We start from the raw sequence: 19,167 nt of genomic DNA on the forward strand, positions 1-19,167 counted from the left end.
AAAAAAAAACAACAAAAACAAAACAGAGAAGCGATAGTGACAATTTAAAAATTCCAGAGTGACAACATGCCTCGTATGTTAATGAAGAAATTGGAACTTCCTTGGTTAGGTAAAGCAAAATAATAATTTCCTGCTAAATAGATATAATGCACTTTGTTACGCTATGTGGTTAGATATCATCTCTGCTTAAACTTTTGACTAGGGTAAGATACAGGAAAACCAAAAAAGGATTCTTTTGTGGTTTCAAAATTAAATGTATAAAATGAAAGAGAGAAACCAAACGGAAATCAACATGCATATATTTATTTTAGTATATGTGTGTATAATGTAGACACACACACGTAAGGCAGATTTTTCCCCCCAAGAATCGACTATTGGAATATGTATATAAACAATGTTTTGCCATTTAGCTTTGATTAAACTATGGTTGCCAGAATGTTCAACTGATGCGTCTTTTGCAAACAAAGCTCCAAAGAGATCTGTCAATTCAGACAAGCATAAAAATACTATATATGCAAAAGCTTGCATTTACTTATGAGGCAATAAGCGCAAACACCACAAAGAAATATACGTTACCTTGCATACATACACAAATTCACTCACCCTCATAAATTTCAACCTGCACATGGAAACATCCACCAAGTATGAATGCATCCATTCATTCGTAAACATGGCCCAAAGGGAAATCTATTAGATGTACACTCCAATATTTCTTCCATGATTATCCTGCAAATATGCACCCTCTCACCAGGAAACACACACCAAACACGGGCCTATTAATCTACTTATATTCAAACATGCACTCCTATCATCAGATTCTTATTGTAGCTGCTGAGCTTTCACCCTACATGAGCCAACGGAAAACTGGTAGGACCACCTGCAACAGAGATTAGGGGTGCTGTTAGAATACTAAAGTTGTCGTTCACTTCCTGTGGCTAACTGGGAGGTATCTGCCTACCTTCCAAGTGTCCCTGTTTATGAGAGAGATAGTCCCTATTTTGAACCCAAATCCTTCTGTCCCTCTTTTCTATTTCTATGAAATAGAAAAGATGTAAAGGTCCGTCTTTGTCCAATTGAAATGCTGGGAGGTGTGCACCTGGCATAACCATGGGGACGTCACATTATGCAATGTCTGTTGCATAGTGAAAGGAAGCCCCGTCCAACAGATGAACCTTAACCACCAGGTGCCCACGGATGTTTGATTGAGCATGTGCAGACCAAAGGAGTCTGTTTCTGGAAGACAGAGCTAGTGATGACTTTCACAGTCATAATGAGTTTGTGACAGAATAGTAGGGAAAAAGACTAAGGATGGGAACAAGCTATTCATATAAATAAATATTTTGAATATTCAAAAAGTGTCAGATGGGGCAGCTGAGAGTGGACACTTGAGGAAAGGGCAGTGAAATTAGACTAGTGTGTGTTTTTAGTCAGGGCCGGACTGGGGATACAAAGCAGCCCTGGAAAAAAATGTTAAGCCAGCCCCATAAGTCACTGCACCATATATTGTTGCATGTAATATTTAAGGCTATGTCTTACCACCCCAGATGACAGATGATTGAGTAATATATATATTATATATATAGCTTTTTCTAATATAAAATTTTGGTCCTTTCAGAGTAAAACGTTTAATTATACAGTAAGCATACTCACATGCAGACACTGACATCTCAATGACACACACAAGATCATTCATACACAGCCTCATAGACAAACAATCTCACTGATGTACATCAGCTCATTGACATAAAAACACAAGCTCACTCACTAGCAGGCACACACACACGCAAGCAAGCTCACTCACTAGCAGACGCGCGCGCACACACACACACACACACACACACAGCTTAATGTAGTGGTACTGGTGTCTATAGCATGTCCCTACAGGCTTTTCAACATAAACACTGACTTTTCAGAGAAAAGGCAGTGTTTACATTGCTTCAAAGTGACACCGCTAGTGACAGTCACTCAGACGGTTACTAGAGGTGCTTCCTGTGTCAGTGCACCTACATTCAGGGCCTCCACACTCTGGAGGCGCTGAACGTTCCCCATAGAGATACATTGATTCAATGCATCTCTATGAGGAGATGCTGATTGGTGTAGTGTTTTGCAGCCAATCCTATGGCAAAGCATTGATGATCTTAGCCATAGAGGCAGGGCCAGTCAAGGGGAGACCAGCACGCTGCGTGGGGGGAAAAAAGGTGAGCAAAAAAACTATTTTTAAACACACATATACACCATGACAGACACAGAAACACACATATACCATGACAGATACACACCATGACAGACCATGACACACACACACACATACCATGACACACACCCCATGACGGACAGACACACACACACACCATGAGAGACAGACACACACACACACCATGAGAGACAGACACACACACACACCATGAGAGACAGACACACACACACACCATGAGAGACAGACACACACACACACCATGAGAGACAGACACACACACACACCATGAGAGACAGACACACACACACACCATGAGAGACAGACACACACACACACACCATGAGAGACAGACACACACACACACACCATGAGAGACAGACACACACACACACACCATGAGAGACAGACACACACACACCATGAGAGACAGACACACACACCATGACAGAGAGACAGACACACACACACCATGACAGAGAGACAGACACACACACACCATGACAGAGAGACAGACACACACACACTATGACAGAGAGACAGACACACACACACCATGACAGAGAGACAGACACACACACACTATGACAGAGAGACAGACACACACACACCATGACAGAGAGACAGACACACACACACCATGACAGACAGACAGACACACACACCATGACAGACAGACAGACACACACACCATGACAGACAGACAGACACACACACCATGACAGACAGACAGACACACACACCATGACAGACAGACAGACACACACACCATGACAGACAGACAGACAGACACACACCATGACACAGACAGACACACACCATGACACAGACAGACACACACACCATACAGACAGACACACACACCATACAGACAGACACACACACCATACAGACAGACACACCATAAAGACACACACACCATACAGACAGACACACACACACACACACCATACAGACAGACACACACACCATACAGACAGACACACACACCATACAGACACACACACACCATGACAGACACACACACACCATGACAGACACACACACACCATGACAGACACACACACACCATGACAGACACACACACCATGACAGACACACACACCATGACAGACACACACACCATGACAGACACACACACCATGACAGACACACACACCATGACAGACAGACAGACACACACACACCATACAGACAGACACACACACACCATACAAACACACACACCATGACAGACAGACACCATGACACAGACACGCACCATGACACAGACAGACACACACCATGACACAGACAGACCATAACAGACAGACAGACACACACCATGACACAGACAGACACCATGACACAGACAGACACACACACACACCATACAGACAGACACCATGACACAGACAGACAGACACCATGACACAGACAGACCATAACAGACAGATACACCATAACACACATTGCTACTACCTGCCATTGGGTCGTGCAGTGCAGACGGCTGTCTGTGCTGGCGGCCGCTGGGGGACTTGTGCTGGAGTCTGGCGGCCGCTGGGGGACTTGTGCTGGTGGCTGCTGGGGGAGCTGCGCTGGCTCTGCTCTCCCTCCCTCGCGCGCTGCTGCATGAGACTGCAGTCTCATTAAGCTGCGCGCTGGGGAGCAGAGACAGCGCAGCTCCCCCAGCGGCCGCCAGCAGACCCAGGTGTCTGCCCGGCCCCAGGTGCCGACGGCCCACCGGGAAATTTCCCGGTATCCCGGTGGGCCAGTCCGGCCCTGTTTTTAGATGAATCACAGATCAGAAGTTTTGGCAATTCATTGATTAGTTCAAATAAGGAATGAATCAAATGGCGTACAAACGAAATTATCAAAAGATGCATAACAAATTAATCAAATAAGTTCATTCAATTTTTTAAAGGGACGCTATAAGTACCCAGACCTCTTCATCTAATTGAGGAGGTCTGGTTGCAGTAAACTTGTCCCCTTAACCCTGCAAGTGAAAACATCACAGTTCAAGACAGCCACTACAGGAGCTTCCCGGATTTTCACGGAGTTTAATTACATAAGGCACAGCATGAGGACATCCACACATTTCAAAATCCCCATGGGAGAGCAATGATTCAATTCTTTCCTGTGGGGAAACCCTAATTCGTGAGCACTTGGTACTTCATCAGAGTATTGTCACGGAAGGAGGAGAAAGAACCAATGCAGAGGGGCCTTGACACTGGAATTGTTTAACCCGGATTTAATGAGATTGTGATGGATCGCCTGACCCCCCTGATTTGTTTTGTTACATTGCTAGAGTGAAATGTATTTTGTAGGTTATTCAAGTTAAATTCTGTACTGTAAGTGACCACCTGATGTTGGAGCCAGCAAGTCTACACTTGTAATTGCATGTTATTTACTACAGCTAAGGCCTGTGTTAATGTAATCAGAGATTGCTCTGAAGGGACAGTGGGCTCAGATATCTACTTGGCCAATCAAGATAACCTTTCGTTGTCAGGATGGACTTACACAGGGGAGGGAAGAACTAGTAATGAATCACTTGGGAATCAATGCTTTCCTTTGTGTTCTGTTTGCCCAGCCTAGTATTCCCATTGGTGTAAATGCTTGTGCAATTTTTATTTACTGAATGTTGGGATCTATGTAAGCTGGATGTTTCTACAATAAACTGTATGAGTTCTTTTGAGTTGCCAAGAAGTCCATTGTCCTCTACAGAGTAATAACTAATAAGAGTATTGCCAGAGGACTAGATAGATAGAATATCCTATAGCAACCAGATACCAGTGCAGTATATCCTGCATTGCCAGTGGATCCGCTACCAAAGCAGAGTCATAGTATTTAGTGGAGCACTTAGTAGGGCAGGTTAGGTAAATGAAACAGACGGACGATATTGTGCCGGAACTAGTACATCTTCAATGCCTGAGACGCCAGGGCGTAGAAAAAAGTGTTTTTTAACCCTTTATACACCTGAGTTGCAGGACACCTAATAAGTTAGGAGCATCGTTAGTAATAGTTTTGTATCCTTTAATTCCTCAGTGGCTGTAAAATGAGATTTTTTTTGACAGTTAAATGGGATAAATTTTGCAATGCTGAATAGGGCACATGTTCATTCATATTTCCCGTCTTCCTTGTCCAATCCTGAAACAGGATAGCCAAAGACAGATTTACCATTATGCAGAGTAAGCACCTGATCATAAGGGGGCGCCTGTTTTCAGCACTTATAATGTGCCTTGTTGAGCTTGAATAGGCTGGTGTGGAGAGATAAATACAAGGAGCCTTGGCCAGTATCCTCTGTAGTCCAATCAGCCTTTATAGCAGAGCTGCAGTAACAATTATAGAGGGTGTAAAACTAATTGCTGTCCCAGCTCCTCCAGTGTCTGTGTGTGAGACTGGACAGGAAGTGGGAGGGATCACTTCCCATTTGCCCACTAGTAACCTCTCATACATTATGTGGCTTGTAGGAAGAGCAAAGGAAGCACTGAGTGATACACACAGTGTATAACCAATCATGAAGCTCTAATGTGATCAGAAGACACCGGATTGCAAGTACTTTAAATAACCCCTTAAACTACAACACCCAAACCTTAAAATTAACCATTTGCCTTAAAGGGTTACTCCAACCACTATGAATACTTAATTGATTTGATGCTTGAAACCCTGCACATACGGAGATATTAGTAATTGTGTGGTGGGGGCTAGTTGAACCCCCAGCAAATGTGACATTGGCAGCCTGGAACACAGTTACGGGTTGCCTAATTTCAAATTTGTGCATAAATTACATCTGTTATCGTAGACAACAACTAGATCCCCCCTCCCACCCTTCTTCCCTGTGAGGCGATCCCTCCCACCTTCCTTCATCGCACTTTTGTTTTGTTTTTTTTAAACCCTCTACTCCCCTCACAAAGTTTGTAGATTGCGCTCTGAGCCAGCAAAATGGTGGACCCATCGGCATCAGGAGTGGGCGGGGAAGAGCAGTGCCGGAACTTTACTCCTTTCAGAGTGATCTACCGGGGGCCAAACAATGAAACAGCCACACAGGCACTATAGTGTCAGAAATACACTATAACAACAGGGTAAATAATACACAGATCTTCCTGATGATACAGACAAATTAATGACAAAAAAAGGAAAAATAAAACATACAAACAGAAAATCAGGTGTGATCAGCCAGATATTTTAATACATCAGCCAGCCAGATATTTCAATAAATCTAGCTGTTTTCCATAGAAACAGATAATCTTGTAGGGTCCTAAAGTTAAACACCAAAACTTTATTCCATTAGTTAGATCAGCTTTTTGTTTTATTACTGATAACCTGAAAAAATATCTATTTCCACGAGGGGGGCTGAGAAGGATTCCATTGAATAATTAGGTGCTACATCTAATGTTTCTTTCTTTAGAGCTGCAGTAAGAATTTGTATGGAAGAGAGAGAAAGTGAAAAATTTAAAAAAATCCTCTATCCATGGGGTAAAAAAATCCTTTATCCATGGGGTGCTGGGAAGGTGGGATAGAAAAAAACCAAATACCTAATTTTGGCCAGTGCTATGCCTAGCTTATATCCATCTGTTATGGTAGAGGGATAAATTCATGTCCAATATGTGCCAATGTAACAATTATACACCAGGTATTAATTGTATTGTGTCACACTGTAAATTATTGCATAGTGTGGCATTTGACCTTGCCATGCCAGATTAAAAAACCCGATCTTCCTGTTGAAATCACAAGCAGTTCATGTTATCTGTGAATTTGTTGCAAAGATTCCTTGCATTCAAGAACCCAAGAGCTAAATATACAAACTAGCAGTGCTATTCAATGTTATTGACATGGAATTCCATGGCTCCATTCCCTATGGACTACAGAAATGTTCTCTCTCTCTTGTATCATCAATCAGGGATCCTTCTTAATTGCCACTAAACAATCAAACAAGGACTTCTTAAAGTGAACTCAGTGGAAGTAGTTGGGGCTTGTGCTATATGCCTAAAAAACAAAGACCAAACGCAGGGTCTGTTAGCCAGTCACCCATGTTTAAACTTACAGGAACACTTTAAAGTTTAATCCACACAATTCACTGAATAACACCACATGGGTAATGCCTCGACAGATCAAATCATTAGGGTGTGAATTAAAAGGAATCTAAAATCTGACGAAACTGAAAAAATTTATTTTTGCGCAAGTCTATTATACATTACTATGCAAATGTTTTAAGCAATTGTTTACAAAATGTAAAAATAATGCTTTCAAAACACAGAAATGTTAATTAATTTTTTTGATCAATTAATAAAATGCAAAGGGAACAAACAGAAGAAAAATCTGAAGAAAATCAATATTTAGTGTCACCACCCTTTGCCTTAAAACCCCCCATCAATTTCAGGTACACGTGCACAAACTAAGGGATTTTACAGGCATATAGTCAGCTGCATGATTAAACAATTTTACCAAATAGGTGCTAATGATCATCAATTAGACAAACCATTAAGTGAATAAAAACACACCTGTGTAGGAGGTGAAATTTCGAGTCAAACACAGGTTCCCACATGTGCTGTCCAAGCACTTCTGAAGATGCTCAGAAAAAAACAGGCAACGGTAGAGGCAGTGGTCGACCAAGGAAACAGTGCGACATGTGAAATGCACATCATGCGTACTTCCCTGATCTCTGCATAAACATTTCTGCCAGGGATTAAATGTAGAAAAAGAAGCAAATGAGGCTGTATAAATCTACAAAATAACTATGGTTAGTTCTCCCAATTCAATATTTGATCCAACACTATCCAGATTCATAAAGAAGTGTATTACCGGTCCTCGGAATAGCCAGACTTGACACTAATAAGTAAGAATATAACAAGGGAATAGTCGGACGATACCAGGAATCAGACAGAATGGAGAGACAAGCCATACTAGAGATTAGGAGAGCTATGACTAATCTATGTCAAAACCAGAATGTATCACAACCACAGGGAACATACTATTGGGATTACCAGGGAAATTTATATAGTGATTGATACCATGGTTCCTTCTTGTGTAATCCAGAATTTGTGCATTTGCCATCACCGTCATAAATGACGCCAAATTGTGTGGGTTAGAAGACAAGTAGAAGTTTGTGTGACAAATACTACCCTGGGCAGGGACCATTGGGTTCCGCGGATACTGTTTGCATGTGGGTTGGTCAAGGCAACCCCCTGAAAATGTGGTCGCATGGGGTATTTTTAGGCTTTGGAGGAGGGCCATGGCAACTTCATGGGGAACTCCCTTTCTATGCTCCCCAGTCCCCTCTTCTGTCCAAGTCACCTTGTGCTTAATGGAGGCCCACATGCAATGGATTACATTGCTATTTTAACAGATTGGGTGCTCGGGGACAAGCTATTTTGGGATACCACATGTGTGGGGAAGTTACTACTGTTTTCCACATGTTTTTGGCGATTTTTCATATATCTTTGGGGGAATAATTGTATTAAGCCCAGTGTGCCTGGGAGTTAATGGTTGATCTAATTTACTCCCAGACACAGAGATGCCTGGGTGGGATTACCATTGTTCTGTGGAGGACCCAATGCTGGCGGTCTGTATATAAATGTGAGCAGTTGGATCAAACAAAGTGCCTTTTGTTTTCACCCTTCATAAAGTCTTGGCTGATGTTTGGGTGAGCTACTATGAGTGGTTATAATCACTGAAGGGGTCGTGCTGGAAAAGGAGGGATATTACATAGAAACATAGAATGTCACGGCAGATAAGAACCATTCGGCCAATCTAGTCTGCCCAACTTTATAAATAATTTCATTAGTCCCTGGCCTTATCTTATAGTTAGGATAGCCTTATGCCTATACCACGCATGCTTAAACTCCTTTACTGTGTTAACCTTTTCCACTTCAGCTGGAAGACTATTCCATGCATCCACTACCCTCTCAGTAAAGCAATACTTCCTGATATTTTTAAACCTTTGCCCCTCTAATTTAAGACTGTCCTCTTGTTGTGGTAATTTTTCTTCTTTTAAATATGGTCTCCTTCTTTACCATGTTGATTCCCTTTATGTATTTAAATGTTTCTATCATATCCCCCAGTCTCGTCTTTCCTCCAAGCTATACATGTTCAGATCCTTTAACCTTTCCTTGCAATCCATGAACCAGTTAGTAGCCCTTCTCTGAACTCTCTCTAAAGTATCAATATCTTTCTGGAGATACGGTCTCTAATACCGCGTACAATACTCCAAGTGAGGTCTCACTAGTGTTCTGTATAATGGCATGAGCACTAGACATGTGCAATTCGTTTCGTTCCGAATGTGAATTCGGATGAATTTCGGGCAATTCGGACATTCGGACACTTCCGAATCTCCGAATAGCTGAATTGCCGAATTGCCAAAGTTCCAAAATTGCCGTATTTCCAAAGTGTCGAAGTTCCAAAGCACAGTATTGCCGAAGTACTAATATACCTACCCAGTGGAAGAATGAAGAATGTTACACTGTATACAAGTTTAAATAAAAAGTATACAAACATAGCCAGGATTCAGCTGTAAGCATTTGCAACACTTACAACAATCAAGTAACATACATTCATATAAAATGTAAGTTACTTAGCCAGTCAATGGAATGACAGGAATGAATAAGTAGATAGCTCCCTAATACCGTGGGAATTAGGGAGTTATCTACTAAAAGGCTGAAAGACCTAATTTACTTGGTATTAAATTATGCCCCTACTCGCTATACTACAAGTAGGGGCATGTCTAGTAAACAGTGAGCAGCCTGTGGGACTTATTGCTCCCTTCATGTTAGGACAGAGCTCCATTACAGTTTGCATAAATTTTGATGTTAGAATGACGCAAATATGAGAAGGTTCTACATGTCACAGGTATCTGTGGCAGCAGGGCAGTCTTTAATATTGATTGGGCCCTGGGAAAAGCATTTGCTTGGGCTCCCTGAAACCTGTCCCCCCTTCCCAGGCGTGCAATCACGTCCTCCACCCCAACGCAGTGGCGGACCTAAAATAGATAGGTGCAATATTTTTTTTTGGCCTCCCTATCGCACTGGTGATTAAAAGGTAGATCCCCATCTGTCGTGAAACTCCAGCAATGCATTGACAGCTGGGGCTCTAACATTTACCCATGTTTGGAGGTTTGTATTTAGCACTAAGCTGTTTTTTGTATTTGAATGTAAACAGGTTTTTGTATGGAATATGTTTGTATGTGGTGTTGGCGTACTCGCAAGCCTGTATTTAAGTGTTGTTTTTTGAATGCTGGGGTGTGTTTACATATAATTTTGGTGTGCAACACAGACGTTTGTTTGTACGTAGTGTTGGAGTTTGAATGCAGGGTTGTATTTGTATGTAGTATTAGTGTTGCACATATATACACACACAGATTTTATATATATATATATATATATATATATATATATATATATTTACAGACACATATAGAGACACACAAACAGACATACTGACACGTACATACTGACATATGGACACACACACACAGACCTACTGACACACACATATGTAATCTTTTCACTTCAAAGCCCCCCTCCAGTTACCTACCTTAACTGGGGTACAGTGTGCTGGCTTAGGTGTTTAGGGACTGGCTCTCTTTGCTCAGTCCCCCTCCTCGCTGCCACCTGGCTCACCCTACCTCCCGTGCAGCGGGACGAAATGACTCGCGGACGTCATTTCCTCCCAGGCTGCCGCTATGCAAGGGGCCCGGTTGTGCTGTTAAGGGGTCACAGCACCCGACCGGGCCCCTGCTGAAACATGCTCACTGGGTGGCCATAAGTGTATAGTATGTAGAGTATGTGCCCCGGTGCAGCTGCAATACCAGCACCGCGGGCCCATGGGTTGGGGGGGAATTTTTTTTATGCAGGCTATGGGTGGCGGGGCCACGGGGCTGCTGCTTTGTGTCCCCCAGGAGTAACTGGGACCGGGGAAGCTGCCCCGCGTTAAAGACTTCCCTGTGTGGCAGACCATTCAGTAAGATACTAGAGTGTCACTGCAAAGGCTGTCCTTTCCCCTTCGAAGTATCTCATGCAGCGCAGTAGTAAGGGATTATAGCTCACAGGATAGCAGTAGAATACAGCCGTGTTATAGCCTCGCCCCCCATGCATTAAAGTAGAATTAATGCTGGGAGAAGAACTGATTTTAATAAGCTCAGCACAGTCATTTATACACAGACCCCCAGCTGGGGTTCCTTTTAATAGAACAATGATCCCACCCTGGTGCCTCGGTGTCTGGAAGATACCAGAGTTGCTGCTCGCTTAAGAAATTATCTCCCGGATACAGAGAGCACAACACAAAAAACACAGCAAAAACATAATAAAACATACAGGAACCCCCACACAGTATACATCCCTGGATAGCCCTGATCCAAGCGCCCATGTTGCCCAAATAGCGCCCTGGATCCAAGACGATATGACAAAATGCCAGCGGGGAGCTCCTGAGAAATAAGGGGCATTGCTCCTGGATCCCACAGAGCGATTGTGGCACATAGTCTGAGGCACCGTCACTCCAAAAACGCTCTTATGGTTGCAAGGGATATGGGAGAAAACCAGGATAAACGTTAGCCAGGAGCTGAGGCGAGCCTCGGCCGGACCAGAAGAGTTGTGTCCCGCTGAAGTCTTTGCGACTTCTGGGGAAAATTACACTCTTAGTCCGTTGGCCTGGATAGGAAGATAAAGTGAGCCAGGGGTAGTGACAATAGTCTTTTGATGACAATATGGGTAATAAAACAAGTGACAAACATGATGATGTTGTTCCTGGAATGGGCACAAGTGACTGAACATTCTGTCACACTAACCTTACACCTACCTGCCAAGTACTTTACAAAACTATGTTTAACCCCTTAAGGACCAAACTTCTGGAATAAAATGGAATCATGACGTGTCAGACATGTCATGTGTCCTTAAGGGGTTAAAGGGAAACTCCAGGCACCCAGACAACTTCAGCTAAGTCTCCCTATTGCACTTAGTGCTGCAATGTAAAACATTGCAGTTCCAGAGAACTGCAATGTTTACATTGCAGCTCTAAGTCTGCCCCCAGTGGCTGTCTGCCAGACGGCCACTGGGGGCGCTTCCGGAATCCTAACAGGCTTTTGGTCCGTTATCGGACGGTGGAAGTCCTCACAGACCTCCAGCCTCAGATTTTCCCCATAGGAAAGCATTAAATAATGCTTTCCTATGGGAAGGTCTAATGAGCACACGCGCCCATTGCCGCGCATGCGCATTAGGTCTCCCCCGCCAGCTGACCTCGGCCAGGGAGTTGTGTGGGTGGAGCCTGACCAGGTGCCGAGGGACATCAGCGATGGATAAAAGGTAAGTGGCTGAAGTGGTTTTAATTCCTTCAGCACTGCGGGATGGGGGGCCGGAGGGAGGGGGGCACTCCAGGATTCTCCAGTGCCAGAAAAACGGTTTTGTTTTCCTGGCACTATAGAGGCCCTTTAAGTGTACCAAGAACTGATGTAGTTTTGCAAGTAAAGGGTAGCCAAACATTTTGATTTGATCTAGATTTTTCTTTACTCACTTTGCATATTGTTAATTAATAATTAACTATTAACATTCCTTTTTATAAAAGTATTCTTAGTTTGCAGCATTTTTTCACACCTGCCTAAAACTTTTCTACTTTAGAGAATGTACGTCGAGGGCCAGTGTGTGTGTGTCTTTGTCATGTATCAACATCAAAATATGAGCAAGATGCTAACAAAGCTGAATATCGGATCTGGAACTGAAACACAAGCATGTGGAAATACATTGTCTGCCTTTCAACAGATACACAGTACCTGTACAGCCCAAGCTATTTACCAATGACAGCCCAAGACAGAAATAGGGGAAAGGAGGAGGGAAGATGCACAAGACGTACTATGCTTTAACTCACAATTTCATATTCTATGCAGGATGTTCAAAGATGAAAGATGCAAGGACTGTTATCAGAAACGTTAGGACCCATAACAACGTTAAAAAGGAATCTGTGCCTTGACAGGATTGTTAAAGAAACACTATAATGTTAGGAGAGCAAAAAAAAAAAAAAAAAAAAAAAAAAAAAGTCACAAGAGTATTCTGAGAACGGAGAGCAACTGAAATAGCCTGCCCTTCAGTGGGTCCCCGCTCAGAACTCAAGCTGGTTTAGCTCATCAGCCCAACAAGGCTGGAACGATCATCTGGGGTTGCTGTGTCTCTCATGCAGAGAGAACTTGCTGGTATTTGGGATCTGGACTGCCTGTATGGGTGGGACCTGTCTGATATGTTTCAGAGATGTTCTCTCTGTAATGAGCTAAAATCAGCTTGAGATCAGAGCGGGGACCCACTGAAGGGCAGGCTATTTCAGTTGCTGCCCGTCTCAGTATTCTCTTGAGCAATGTTTTTTGCTCACTATAATGTTAGGAATACAAAACTTTATTACTAACAAATTTGTGCCCCTCTGCCTCCGCTGCCCCACCACTTCCCCATCAAGAAAGGGTGAAAACTTACCTGATTCCAGCACTGATCTCCGTGCACAAAATTTAAAAAGAAAAACTGAGAAAATTAACAGACAAACCCTAATATTCACTGTACTGTCAAAGTAATATTATTTCTGCCCCAAGAGATCTTTGGTTATGGTGCTTGGACTGGCCCTTCAAAATTATTGAATGGTTTCACTATGGGTTTTGCGCCTATTTTCAGTTTTATATTTCACAATTATAAACCCATGGCATTGCTGCAAAGCACAGTTGCTGATACTCCAGCTCTGTTTTTGTAAAAGTTGCTAAGCACTGTTTATGCTTTCATTTGTCACCAAATAAGTTAATTTACACAATTATTTTTTTCTTTTAGTGAGTTAATCATTTGTCTTTTTTTTTCTGTATGTTTAATTATTGGAATTTTAATTCATTTTATAGGTAGCTGTGGTAACATCTTAGAGTGGAATGAGTGGAATGCAAACTTGTCTTGTGTAGAGCATTTATGTTTTTTGTTTTTTTTAAAGTGGTTTTATCAGAGTTCATATAGATGTTCAAACAGCTACTAGATGCATACTTGCAAAAACAGAATATTCAAGGATATAATCTTTCAATGTAGGATAATAACTGCTTGATCCAATGATAAATCTGACTGCCATTCTGGGGTCAAGAAGGATTTTTTTTCCTAGCTTGTTGCAAAATTGTGCTTCAAACTGTTTTTTTTTTTGCCTTCTTTTGGATCAACAGCGAAAAACAAATGTGAGGAAGGCTGAACTTGATGGACGCAAGTCTCTTTTCAGCTATGTAACTATGTAACTATCATTTTGAAAGGAAATGTATTTCGTTTTTTCATTGAAGTGCATGTATACAGTTATAAATACTTGTACTTAGCAGTAGTATGCAAGTCGGACAGTGTTTAAAAACACAGTCCATCTCTATGGTCTACCCAGCTTCTGTGCAAAAAGTGAAGCAGGGAAGACCACAGCCACTGCCAACGTTCAAACACTGTCTGACACAAGGTGCATGTATGTGGCTGAAGGATCCTAACAAACACTAACGGTAGGGATTATTATTTTTACATATACTTTTTTTTAAGTCTATTTAGTTTCACAACTTTATGAAAGGATTATTACATTCAAAATAGTTTTGAGGTTACAGGCAAGACGAGACACAGTCTTCAAGCAGACAGTGTGTAAACAAGGATAAGCCAAAGTCAAGGGCATAAAGAAAAGCAAAGCAGCAAGAAACAGGGCAAAATATCAGGTAACAGAGATTGCAAAAGGCAAGTAATGGAGTGGAGTCACAACCAGAAAACAAGAGTGACAAGTGGAAGCAAAGACCACGAAAAGGCAAGGAAAGGAGCGTTGTATGCTCTTAAAAAGATGCTCTTAGTACCACAATAACTTAACTTAATTAAGAAGTTTTGGTGTGAGGATCATGCCATTGCAGTCACAGCCGGGGAAATGAGGCTACTTGTGCATAGTGATGTCCCGAACAGTTCGCTGGCGAATAGTTCCCGGCGAACATAGCTTGTTCGCGTTCGCCACGGATGGCGAACATATGCGATGTTCGGTCCGCCCCCTATTCGTCATCATTGAGTAAACTTTGACCCTGTACCTCACAGTCAGCAGACACATTCCAGCCAATCAGCAGCAGACCCTCCCTCCCAGACCCTCCCACGTCCTAGACAGCATACAATTTAGATTAATTCTGAAGCTGCAGAAGTGTGTTATATTTGAGCATGCTAGGCTGAACGTGCGTATATCATGGCTAGTTGCACTGAGGGTATGAGTATATAGCAGTACATTGTTGTGAAAGATGGCTGTCATGTTTAGGGTGTAGCTTGCACGTCAGAGGCGGCTCTCTAATTAGGCAGTTTAGGCGACCGCCTAAGGCCTCGCGCTGGCTGGGGCCTCGCGGCCGCCTAAACCACCTGTGGGCAGACTGTGTCAGGTCCTCGGTCAATGACCGAGGACCTGACACCAGAAGGGGGCCCGGCAGCTTGCCTGGTATGCCGCCGGGTGCGAAGCCCCTCCTGGCTGCCCGGCCAGCCACCGCAGACACCGGTCTGCAGCTCCGCAGTGAGCAGAGCTGCAGACCATGTGTCTCGCGAAAACAGGCCAATCAGAGCGTTGCTGCGGGTTACCACGGCAACGCCCTGATGGTCTCGCGAGATTACATGGTCTGCAGCTCTGGGGAGCTGCAGACCGGGAGCAGTGGCCACCGGACCACCAGGGAGCCCACTGAACCACCAGGGACTAAATGTAGGCTCTCTCACCCCCCACCACCCTCAGCCTCACCACCCTCCCTACCACCCTCACCACCCTCCTCACCACCCTCAGCCTCACCACCCTCCCCACCACCCTCAGCCTCCTCCCCACCACCCTCAGCCTCACCACCCTCCCCACCACCCTCAGCCTCCCTACAGCCCTCAGCCTCAAAACCCTCCCCACCCTCAGCCTCACCACCCTCAGGCTCCCTACCACCTTCAGCCTCATCACCCTCCCCACCACCCTCAGCACCAGCACCCCCCACCACCCTCCCCATCACCCTCAGCCTCCCTACAGCCCTCAGCCTCACCACCCTCCCCACCCTCACCACCCTCAGGCTCCCTACCACCTTCAGCCTCACCACCCTCCCCACCACCCAACCCTCAGCCTCAGTACCCCCACCACCCTCAGCCTCCCCAATGCCCTCAGCCTCACCACCTCACCACCCTCTGCCTCACCACCCCACCAGCCTCAGCACCCCTTTTAAGTTTCATGTGTCATTTCAATCACCATGTGTCCCACTACTGTAAAGACCCCAAGTTTATACTGTGCTAATTGAGTAAGGCAAGATTTTTGAGAAGTTATAGAGTCAAAGTACAGACAAGCCAATTTCAGGATCCAAAGTTCCACCAATTGATTTAGGAACTTCATGTCATTTTGGGGGCAAAACATCGGCCTGCAACTGCACTTTAACCCCAACATGGCACCACATTTGCAATAAAGATGACTTAGGCTATTTAACATGGGACATTTTAAATCTTTTCAAGATTACCTTTTTTTATTTTTACAAATATACAGAATTTTGTGAGCTTCAAGTTTTGTTTGTTCTACTACATCAAAGACCCAAGTACAGTAATATCCATCATAAATACCTTTTCCAGTTCTTTTGCAGAACTTACAATGTCAAAAAACAAAAACAACCTGATTTTGACATAAAGCTTAGTTCAGTTCCCAGAAATGCTTTTTGAAGAAGTAACATTTATCTGAGTCAACATACCGACCAATGTCAAACATGCATGCTAGATCTATCTAACCCTTACTAACTAATTTACTTTCTAAATGACAAAACTAGCATTGTAACCAAAAACAGTTTAGTTATGAAGTGCTTGTCTCAGTGGGAGACTTTTTTTTTTTGTATGTTCACTGCTAGATGGAATAAAAACTCACTTCCATAATATTCTACCAATCTATGGCTCACACACGAAGTATGGGAGATGAAGTTCCAAGACATGGTAGGCATGCTGTTCGGCACCCATGCTCTGAATAAAAAAAATTACTATTTGTGGCAAACAGCGTTTCCTCCAGCTACGAGTGGAATTAAGCAGAGATGCTCATCCGGAGTATTAGAGCTCCACTTCAACATTCATACACCATATAACTAGAATGTTTTTCTATTTGCCTATTAAACTGCCTCCACTGGATTCCATTCTATCCAGAACAGTGATACAAGCACATTTTTTGAGGTTTAATTGACAAGTTACAGGTTTTATTTTCTACCCAATAAAATAAACAGGCTTGTACAATTTCTGACCAATACTGACCTATTAAATTAAAAAAAAAAAAAAAAAAAAAAAAGTGTACAACGCTCAGCTTAATTTCTATGTTTGAGCAAGAAACGGCAAGTTTCTAAATACTTTGGCTCAAACTGGGCCATTGGCAGGAAATCTTCATGCCCATGTGTAATAATTATTTTTATTTGCATAAACTTGATTCAGCAGATCGTTTTTCATCTCCTGCGTCTATTAACATAATTTTCTTCTCAATTACTTGTTGTTAAATAACCCAATGAATAACTGTAAAGCGCTGCAGAAGATGGTCATCCTACAAATTAGATATTTGCAGGAGAAATTCTGGGATACTTGTTCAAATTGTTAAAATCTGCATAACACTAGTAACTTTGATTGACCGTTATAAACAGATGGTGCATGAATGCCTTTTAAAATTATATACAGTCTTATCTTACTGCTATTTCCAGTACTTTGGTAACAACCAAGCTGCCTAAACCCAGTTGAACAACCGTTATAAATGCTAGAATTTACAATAGGGACCAATCAAGTAGTAAATAAACAAGTCTTGCACCTTCATCAGGACAAAATGTTAATGAAGGTGTGACCACAATTTTTGCAAAAGCAATAACATTTTCTTTACTAGACCAAACTTTATTATGTTCATAAAGTAAATTATGTCGTTTATGTTTAGTGATGGTTTTACTACAATGGTTTTACTAACTTTTTAATGAGCACGTGTCATTAAGAAAATGACTGAGCAGCAAACTGATTAATCTGTGCCAGTATTAATGGAAACCTACAGCATCGGTGTTATAGAAGGCACTCATGACCTATATATACTCTGTAGTGCAGCCATCAATCCTGGAGCTTGAGCCAATGTGTTTTATGTGCTATGACATCGCTGGGGAAGCCTGTTGTAGCTGTGGCGAATATGAACGTACATCAAGCACATTGTAGGTTAAGACCTGGGTTCCTGTGATATTTTGTTTTTAGATACTGCTATATGTGCATCATTTTGAATATTCATTCTTCTAGTCAAACGTATTCAAAAGGGAAACTGAAGCACTTGTGGGCCTACAAATAAAGCACACTACTTGGATGCAACACAGTTATTTTAAACTGATGCTATTTATACGGACATTCAAATATTTAATATGAATAATTCCTGCTCACCTTCTTCTCCACAAGGTCCACTGCCAATTTTTTCACATTCCCAAAGACAGCATCACTTGAATTAAGATTATAGACCTCACGAGATAGGCCTATCTGGAGTCTGATGGTAATCAACTTTCCCTGCATTTCTTTACCCAAAGTCATTGTAAAAAAACTTTCCAATCCACAGCAAAATTTGATGTTTCGTCTTCTAAATGACCGGCTGGATTGTTACTCTGTAAATTCCATCCACGATTCCTAGCTGCAAACAAGTACTTAACCAATAGATTTAAAATTATTTTTCCTTATTATGAACTCAAAATTAAAAGTAACTGAACGTGTTCTTCCATTAACGGTCTTAAATACATCCAATCGATTCTTCGGTAGAATAAAAAAACAAAAAAACATTTATATTAATTATAAATAAAAAATATTGCGAATTGACTGTAAGTTTAAGTCAGAAATCAATCATCAGGATACATTTCCAAATATGGTCTTTTAAATTCTCAAAATATATATTTGTTATTGAATGTCAAAACTAATGTGTGTTCACAACAGTCCATGTTCCGTTAATGGCTGACATTAACAAAAAAATATTTCAGCAAAATATTGTCCTTGGTTTATGAATATAAAATAATGCATAATGTCTTTAGT

The 19,167-nt window shown here is 42.4% G+C and overlaps 1 protein-coding gene across 1 annotated transcript in view; it reads right to left on the reverse strand.

Moving 5' to 3' along the window:
- The window catches only part of LOC134578343 (serine/threonine-protein kinase D3-like), an 86,900-nt gene extending 68,036 nt beyond the window's left edge, over positions 1-18,864 (reverse strand). The window contains exon 1 of the mRNA XM_063437329.1: positions 18,535-18,864. Within this exon, the coding sequence (XP_063293399.1) occupies positions 18,535-18,678 (144 nt within the window). The 5' untranslated portion in view covers positions 18,679-18,864. The remainder of the gene's footprint in view (positions 1-18,534) is intronic.
- Positions 18,865-19,167: the final 303 nt, after the last annotated feature.

Source organism: Pelobates fuscus, chromosome 12 (assembly GCF_036172605.1).
Source record: "Pelobates fuscus isolate aPelFus1 chromosome 12, aPelFus1.pri, whole genome shotgun sequence".
Taxonomy (NCBI): Eukaryota; Metazoa; Chordata; class Amphibia; order Anura; family Pelobatidae; genus Pelobates; species Pelobates fuscus.